The 8,845-nt window shown below is 32.4% G+C and overlaps 2 protein-coding genes across 2 annotated transcripts; both read left to right on the top strand.

Annotated features, from left to right (window-relative positions):
* Window positions 1–6: 6 nt before the first annotated feature.
* LOC105314827 (myosin-11-like) lies at window positions 7–3,288 on the top strand. The gene is made up of 7 exons (XM_020003906.1): window positions 7–355; window positions 445–536; window positions 2,124–2,182; window positions 2,290–2,389; window positions 2,455–2,569; window positions 2,635–2,769; window positions 2,966–3,288. The coding sequence occupies exons 1-7, from the start codon at window positions 60–62 to the stop codon at window positions 3,159–3,161; spliced, it is 993 nt and encodes a 330-aa protein (XP_019859465.1). The 5' UTR covers window positions 7–59; the 3' UTR covers window positions 3,162–3,288.
* A 1,120-nt stretch (window positions 3,289–4,408) lies between these two features.
* LOC109587681 (uncharacterized) lies at window positions 4,409–8,396 on the top strand. Its single transcript, XM_020003902.1, has 9 exons — window positions 4,409–4,475; window positions 5,199–5,929; window positions 5,967–6,143; window positions 6,186–7,061; window positions 7,108–7,141; window positions 7,191–7,460; window positions 7,950–8,060; window positions 8,176–8,262; window positions 8,308–8,396. The coding sequence occupies exons 1-9, from the start codon at window positions 4,409–4,411 to the stop codon at window positions 8,394–8,396; spliced, it is 2,442 nt and encodes an 813-aa protein (XP_019859461.1).
* The last annotated feature ends 449 nt before the right edge of the window (window positions 8,397–8,845 follow it).

The raw sequence follows: 8,845 nt of genomic DNA, 5'->3' as shown, positions 1-8,845 counted from the left end.
CCAGCAGTGCCACTACAGTTAAGAGAAGAAGAAAACTATCTCGTCCAATACCAGTAGCTATGAGTACACCACAGACCAATCATCATCCTACTGACAGCAAAAGAACAACTGGAGCAACATCAAATCCACATATTCCTCACCTCAGGGCTAGCTCTCAGATACAAAAGCCTCTTACCAATCAAGAGACTGTAGCAGGAGGAGTGGGCCCTATTGGTAATGGAGGAAGAGGAGGTATTGCTGTATCTTTGGAGTCTAATGAAGTGAAAGGACAAGGAGAGGACTGGCCAACAATGATGTGGCTACCTCCTTATTATCAAATCATTGACACTAGAGAACAGAACAGCTCACACATAAAGTAATGTTGTCAGTACTGTAGCTATTGAATTATATCTGTTTTATGCACACATTCATTTCGTTGTACACATCGTGTGTGTGCATACAAAGTTTTAAGACACAGCAGCTTGTATGTGAGTTAAAGGAGCTGAAGAATAAATTGGAGGATTCACAGAAAGCATTGGAGGAGGCACAGCAACAAGGTTAGAAAAATTAATAGTAAAAGTATTAAAAAGCTCATAGGAAGGGATTTCAAACACAGAGTATTGATAATTGTATAGTGGGTACATTTTATGTGGAAAAATTTTACATTCACAATTTACACACGACATAAAGTAATGCCTTTTTGGGAGAAATATTTGTTTTATCAGGAATAAGAATGGAAAAAAACAAATCAAACATACTATCTCTACAGTTCATGATAATAATTGCCTGTCAAAAAATTGAATTCTAATCAATATTAGAAATTTTAAAGTTGTCCAAAAGTGGACCAAAGACCATGGCCTATAATAGATCTAAGAGTACATAGTATTTTGTCAAAAAGGGCTAGGAAAGAATTCTCAATTTTTATAATTTTTCCTGATACGTATACATATTTTTATGTTGTGTATAAATTTTCAATGAGTTTCGATTAAAATTGGATTTTTTATGAATTTTTAAATTTGTTCAAAAATTGAGCCAAAGTCCCTGTACTGTAGTACAGTGTCTTTGGCCAAATTTTGCCAAAAATTAAAAGGTGAGAATTCTTAATTTTAATAATTTTTCCTGATACATGTACATGTTTTATGTTGTATAGAAAGTTTGAGCATATTTCAATTAAATTTAGATTTTTTATGAATTTTTAAAGTTGCTAAAAATCAGGCCAAAATTCCTGTACTATAGTACAGTGTTTTCGGCCAAATTTTGCTAAAAATGAAATGGTGAGAATTCTTTATTTTAATAATTTTTTCTAATGCATGTACATGTTTTTATGTTGCATAAAAAGTTTGAGCATATTTCAATTAAATTTAGATTTTTTATGAATTTTCAAAGTTGCTCAAAAATCGAGCCAGAATCCCTGTATTATAGTACAGTGTCTTCAGCCAAATTTTGCCAAAAATGAAAAAGTGAGAATTCTTCATTTTAATAATTTTTCCTGATGCATATACATGTTTTTATGTTGTGTAGAAATTTTGAGCATATTTTGATTAAATTTGGATTTTTTATGAATTTTCAAAGTTGCTCAAAAATTGAGCCAAAATCCCTGTACTATAGTACAGTGTTTTTGGCCAAATTTTGCTAAAAATGAAAAGGTGAGAATTCTTCATTTTAATAATTTTTCCTGATACATATACTTGTTTTTATGTGGCGTAGAAAGTTTGAGCATAATATATTTCAATTAAATTTAGATTTTTTATGAATTTTTAAAGTTGCTCAAAAATTGGGCCAAAGTGTTTGTGCTAAATTTTGTCAATAATGGCCAGGAAGGAATTTTCTGTTTTTATAATTTTTTTTCTGATACATAATACATGTTTTTATGTTTTCTAGAAAGCTTTAGCAGATAGCAGACCCCAATTAGAATTAGATTTTTACAATTTAAAAAAATTCCTATAAATTTATGCACAATAGTAAATGCCATGTAACACTATCATTACTTTTAGTTCAATAATTAAACTTTCCATGTGTGATGTGATTGATATAATGTCTAACTGAATTTTTAAATGACATGTACATACATGTACAATGCATCTCTAAATTTTCCTAAATTTTTTAAAGATTACAAGTTTATCATTTTGAATTTTACCATGTAGTAAAGAAGCTCCAAGAAGAAAAGAATGAATTAGGTCAACAGTATGCAGCAAAAATAGATGTAAGTAGGCATGAAATTTTAAATTTTAATTAATAAAAAATAACTTACCTAAATTTCACAATAAGATTTAGATAAGCTACATACATTTATATTATTATTATTATTAGGTATTGGAAGAAGTACAGAAAGAGGAGAGAGATACTCTGACACTTAAACTATCACAACTAGAGATTGGTTTGAGAGAAATTGAGACACAATGGAAAGAGAGTGAGTAATAGTCTGTCACATGTAATGAGATTTAGAACTAATTTTATGGATTTCTCATGCTATAGAGTATCGTGGAGACATTGAATTAGAGCAACAAGAACTGTACGATGAGAATCAAATGCTTAAACTATCAGTAGCAGAGAAAGAAACAGAATTATTACAGTCACAAGATGCTTTACTGTAAGTACATGTATACAACACATGACATGATTCCTAAAGATAACTTTTAATCTTATTTATTATAGTGAGTTAAGGCAGTGTTTGGCTCACATGTTGATTGGTTTGAAGCCGTCAAGTGAAACTGACTGGCTTATGATCTCACAGAAAGATGTATCCACAATTCAAGCAATAGTCAACACAGGACACTGCAATGATAAAGAGTAAGTGATGGTAATTTTTACAAAAATTTGCCTCACAATTTCTATTACATTTTGTGATACACATGCCACTATGCTATGTAGAAGCAGGAGTCCTATTTTTATAGTAGAAGCTAATTCCAATTAACTTCATGTACTTTTCTAAGCATTTTTAAAAATCATTGTATATGCACATTTCATATCTCTTTCTCCTCAATAGTGAAGAAGAAAAGGATACACATTCCCTGACTCCAGATCAAGCCTCATCATCATCAGGAGATTGTACTAATACACAATCATGTAGTGGTTGGACTACTAGTACTGAGGTTGGATTCAGACGTGATCTGGCAGCATTAGATGCTGATATTGCAAGACTTCAGATACAATTCAACGTAGCACAAGATTTATATCACTAACTTTTAAGATCATGATATATGTATGGATTTGATAATGACATATTCCTATGTCCTATGAGCTAATATGTCATAATGAATTTAAACATGTGTAATATACTTTTTAAAAGTTGCGACACTTTCCTTTTAACCTGTTTATTTTTAAAATACCTTGCTAAGGATAAGTATCTATGTATAGTATAGTGTAGTTAACCAATATCTATGATTTTATCAACTAGTCTAGATCTTGTTGCACTTATCAGATGAGCCACACCAGTACCCGTTCAGATGAACCCCACCCTTGTTTACAGAAAGGAGACATGATTGATGTATCTCAATGGAGGGCTGCTATTGGTCACTGGAACTCCTTCAGACTTCGTTCATTAGTTCCTGCAACTGGTATTGATGCTGGAAGTTTGCGGGAATTAAAAAATAAAACTTTTAACGCTGCTTCTACTATTAAGCATACTCTTACTACTGATATTACTGCTACGGGCGCTGCTATTACACACATTAGTGCTGTTTATTCTGCTAATACTGGTCCTAATTCTACTCCTAATCCTATTGCTGAAGCCTCTACTAAAAAAATTGTACCTATTTATAAGAGAATGCCGTCGTGTGATACAGTTTCATATGTTGTCTACTTAATGATGTACTTTACCCTCCTTCTCTTTTTATCAGGAGATGTGGAACTCAATCCTGGACCTATTACTGTGGAACAAGGTACCTTTGGTTTAATTGTTAATGATTATTACTTTATGTTTATTTGTAGTTCGTACACATATAAACAAGTCTCTTCAGGAAGATTTTGCTAGCATAGAAAATGCTACAAAGCATTGTATTTTGAATATTAGCAGTGAACTGTATTCCAAAAACCTAATCTCAGAGGCTGTTAATGATTCACCAACATACAGAAAAATATGTGATGAATTTAAAGCTGGATTATCTTCTGTAACTGATCTTTCACAATTAATCAATCGTTATGAGACATTTTTGGGTTGTCTATCATGTGATGGTGGACCAGCTAAAGGTGCAGTTGATAGTTTAACTGCTGATTGGAATGAATTTAAGAAACAATGTAATGAAGGTTTGTATATACTGGAGAAAAATCAAATAATGAATAGCTCTGTAGAGAACACTTTTTCCTATGAAGTTTCATGTGAGGAAACATTTTATCAGGAGGAAATTGTAATTTGGCATATTTAAATTACTATATTTATATAGACTTGCTTTTTTAGCCATGGATTGTTTCCGGTGATTTTGGGGAACCAATGCAGCATAATGATGGAGAAAAAACACTAAGGAAATCACAAAGCTACACTGAGCTTCAACCCCAAGGTAAGTTACTATATAATAATGATAATAATAATAATGTGATTATTGTATAAAACCTTTTACTTGACATTTTCAAGATGATTTAAGATTTTAAATTTATAATTTAGAGCTTGAAATTGCAATTAAAAATATGGTCACAAAAAAAGACATAGCAAGATGGTCAGCAAAAATGTTGATAAATTAGGGTGGTTCTCAGGTTTATGGCAGAAGATATTGGTTTGTAGTCTCACCATGCTGTGGTGAGATAGGCTTATTGCACATAAAGTCACAATTTATTTTATTTTATGACTGAGCGGTGCCAATTTTGCTGGATCTGCCACTGCTCTAACATCATAATATACACTAAATTGCAAGTTGTTTGTTATTATTATTAGAGTAGATTCTGGTATTATCAGAAGGTTTGTATCATGAGCATTGCCTGTACTTTATTTTTAAAATTCAAAAATCTTAAGTGTCTCACAACAACTGGTGCAGCTACTTTATAGCTGGTCTCATGCCTGCCCCTTTGCTGAGACAACTCAATAGCCTATAAAACTGATTAAGACCATGTGAGTTAGCATTTGATTGGTCAAATAAATTTTTATTTCTACACTTATGACCTGAATGAATGCAATGTCAAAATGCTTCTAGTTACAGGAGCTGTAGTCATTTCTAAAATTTCTCCCAGGGGCTGGAATATTTTTAATTCTGCCAATATTTGGCAATAGCTCATATAATTTCTTATAGGTGATGAATTTCTTGAAATAAATTCAAAATGGTTGAAGGAAGCAATGCAAAATTCTACGATTAAACTTAAAGTTACACCCATGCTATTAATCAATTGTGGTCTACCAAACAGCAGAAAAACCACAGCATTTAAGAAGCTCTTGCAAGCAGCTTCAGATTTAAAGGAAGAAGATGGTATTGGGTTTTGTGATGTAATTGCTGCTCGAAATGTATTTTATAATAGGATTGTGTTTACGCCTAAACTACAAGATAGGGGATACCTATATATAATGTCTACAGGAGTAGAAAGTATAGCTCGGTTATCTGGCAAAGTAATGAGAGTCTCTTTAGATCATTTCTCTGGATTCTCTAGTAAAGATCTAAATGGGCATTTATTGGAATTTATGATGAGCATTCTTGAGAATGATCTCAGGAAGCAACATGACGAGCTCACTGAATGGGATCAAAGCCACACATGCGGATTAGCTCTCATTAATGTTTGGGATCTTGGTCTTAACAAGATACCAACTTATGTTCTCTCACATCTTGCTGGTCATCTCTACAATAGTCATGTTTTGATGTTTCTTGATCTGCTACGTGATGTTGATCATCTTTATGAAGTTCCTGATATTCCTGAAAATCAATATGACAAGTCACGTAATGACAAGGAGCTCATGAGGTGGAGATCACGTATTGATTACTTTGTTCGCTTTGCTAAACTTGCTTCAATAAAAAATGGAAATCGTAAAAAAGTTTGCAATGTAATTGCTTCTTACAATGGATTGACAGATTTTGAAAAAAATGAGGAAATTAAAAGATGCTGTTAGTGATGCTTCTAAGCAGTTGCAGCTTCATGATCTTATTGACATGGAAAACTTTGAAGTTTTTCACAATAAAGATATTGATTCTTTGCGTAACCTTTTACGAAAGAGAATAAAAGATGGCCTGGAATACCATGCTGAAGAGGTTCCACTTTCTTTTTTGTTTCTTTGAAGTTTGTTTTATAAGAAAGATCAGCTCTACATTATGAAAGATGAATTAGGGGTATTATCAAAGGAGCTCAATATGGATGATGATATGTTTTGTAAGTTTCGTCGTTTTTTCACTTCATTTGGGAGCATCATTGATGTCAGTTTGATCAATCCCTCTTCAAATTTAATCATCTTGCAGCCTGTTACATTTTTGAATAAGCTAAATAAGCTGTTCTATTATACTCCTGGTGACCCCATAGTTACAAGTCATGGTTTGGTTAGCAAGGATACAGCAGAAGCCATTTTTGACAAAGATGCATCCACTTTTATGTCATTTCTTGAATCATTATGTATAGCTACCAAGATTTCACAGGAGCAAGTTAATGTAACTATTGATCAGTGTAGTTATTATATTTCTAATGTCTGCACTCACCCACCTCTTTTGCAATGCAGTCCTACCTCACTTCATTTGGTTCATGACACAAATAATTCATCGTCACATTTTTTAGTCACTTTCACTGCCAATTTTCTGAAGTCATATTCCAAAGCTCAACTTGATGTATCCAGGATCCCTCACATCAATGTGACACGATTTTGTTCTCAGTCAGATGGTCTACTTTTTGAGCTTGTTCAATTTGGGGATATCATTGAATTTTGTTTTCCTAATCTTGGTAACGAGCTTTTGCTGCATAAAGTCTGTGAGCATATTGTCATCATATGTCATGAAATAATGAAGGAAAGTGATGTATTATATAATTTTGCAATAATGTGTGAGAGGTCCGAGCATTCCTGTGAGCTTCAGATGGAGCGCCATGCTATTCCTTTTGAAAAAGAGAAATGCGAAAAATGTTCTGTTGCCATGACCAGTCAAGATGCTGAGAGGATCAAAGTATTTAACAAAATATTGACAAAGGTAAATTTAAGAGCATACTTTTTCTTCAGTTTACATTTTTGTTTAGCATAAAGTTGCTGTCAAGAAAATACTTAATGGAGGTGGCCAGTAGTTTTATATAATAATGTATTATACAATTATATTTTGTAGACTCTTTCTCATTAGAAGATGCTTCTGCTATATCAAAAAAATTGACTGAGCTATCAGTTGAAGGAGCCAAAGCTGTTTATAGTGAATTTATGGGAACAGCCTCAGATAAAGACTGGAAAGACTGGAAGGTCTTTATGCAAATGATACTTACCTGGGAAGAAAAGAATAAAGATGGGAAGAGACAATTTTTATCAAAGCTTCGATCAATAGATTTAGCTGATAAGTCAGATGCTAATAAAATACAGCAAATTGCTAACAGTCAAACCAAAGGTCAGTTTGTTATGAGTTTGGATTAACCTTTTCATTAAAGGCAGATTTGCAATATTACGCTAGTCCTGACGTTACGTTGTCACTGGATTACTGGAATAGAATCTGGTTTTATTCTAGCGGAAAGCATGCGTCAAAAGGTCAAATTGCCCATGCTTTTGATTAAAAATTGACGGTACGCTGGCCTAATGTCATATTGTAAATCCGCCTTAAAGAGTAACTCAACCACTTGTTGGGAACTAAAATTTTGGCATGAAATGTAACATTTATTTTATAGCAGCTGTATTTGAACTGAATGCATGAGCTGTTAATGTCACAGCATCACTTTTGATAGCTTTGGTATAAAATAAGTATGCATGCATAAATTGTCATGAAATGCAATGGTCTCAGAAAATTTATATATTTTTGAAAGATTGTGCATTTAATCATGTGTTCCATTTTCCTTTTCAGTTTGTTGTATTTTTATGGCTATAATGTAATTTTTACTGATAGGATATTATCGGGAATCATCACCTTCAGAACCAATTAACAATCCTTTATATTTAGCTAGTCGACAATTACAAGCTAAAGAGCAGCATATACAAAAAATGATGGCAAATATTGGTTAGTTTTTTTAAAACTAAATTCAATCCAAAATACAAGCTTCATATGGTCATTCCTGTTTGCTTTTTTAACCAAATTTGTACACTTCTAATATTAATTTTGTTTATTTATGTAGAAGAACTTGAAAAAAATGTTACTCTTACTAAGGAAAAACTAATGGAGCTGTTGGAAGAAAAAGAACAAATATTTAATATCTTAACTGGTTGGTGCTGTTATTTTATGTTATAAATTATATTATTTTCATTAGATTATGATGAGGAACGAAAAGCTAATTTTACAGTTAATGAATTACCTGTAATTGAAATATTGAAAGAAAAACTACAAGATACTGGTTAGTATGATTAAATTGAGTATCTAGCTCCTCCCTATGACCACCCATAGAAATGGAGGAGGATTGGCTACATTAGACTAGATAGAATCACTTTCTGCTCATTGCATTGCAACTGATATTGCTGTATATAAAGAAAATTAATGGCAATGTGCGAAAATAAAAAACAGGCAATTGGTTTATGTAGTGCTTCTGCTCATAATACAATGGACAAAAGGATAAATGTGATAGGTCCTTATGGGGCATTTAGACAGGAGATTATTGCCAATACTGTAAGAGCCATATAGTATTACAGAATTTGATCTGCTCATACTCACATCCTAAATGGCACTATAATGTAGCTACAAAATCACTAATACAAAACTGCCAATTTAATAATGGCACGCAGATTGTAATGGAAAGATAAAACTAGTCCATGTAATATAAAGCATGAAATATAATTCCATTTCCATCTATT

The sequence above is a fragment of the Amphimedon queenslandica genome, unplaced genomic scaffold (genome assembly GCF_000090795.2).
Source record: "Amphimedon queenslandica unplaced genomic scaffold, v1.1 AMPQUscaffold_12481, whole genome shotgun sequence".
Classification (NCBI taxonomy): Eukaryota; Metazoa; Porifera; class Demospongiae; order Haplosclerida; family Niphatidae; genus Amphimedon; species Amphimedon queenslandica.
Note: the sequence above shows the minus strand (reverse complement) of the source record. Positions and strands in the feature narration are given on the sequence as shown.

Bases quoted from the DNA above. Each gene is read 5' to 3' on its own strand.
- LOC105314827 (XM_020003906.1), top strand. From the start codon at position 60: ATGAGTACACCACAGACCAATCATCATCCTACTGACAGCAAAAGAACA. The intron at 2,390-2,454 runs GTGAGTAATAGT...CTCATGCTATAG, and splicing joins TGAGACACAATGGAAAGAGA to AGTATCGTGGAGACATTGAA. The intron at 2,570-2,634 runs GTAAGTACATGT...TATTTATTATAG, and splicing joins CAGTCACAAGATGCTTTACT to TGAGTTAAGGCAGTGTTTGG.
- LOC109587681 (XM_020003902.1), top strand. From the start codon at position 4,409: ATGCAGCATAATGATGGAGAAAAAACACTAAGGAAATCACAAAGCTAC. The intron at 6,144-6,185 runs GTTCCACTTTCT...TTGTTTTATAAG, and splicing joins TGGAATACCATGCTGAAGAG to AAAGATCAGCTCTACATTAT. The intron at 8,263-8,307 runs GTTGGTGCTGTT...TATTTTCATTAG, and splicing joins AATATTTAATATCTTAACTG to ATTATGATGAGGAACGAAAA.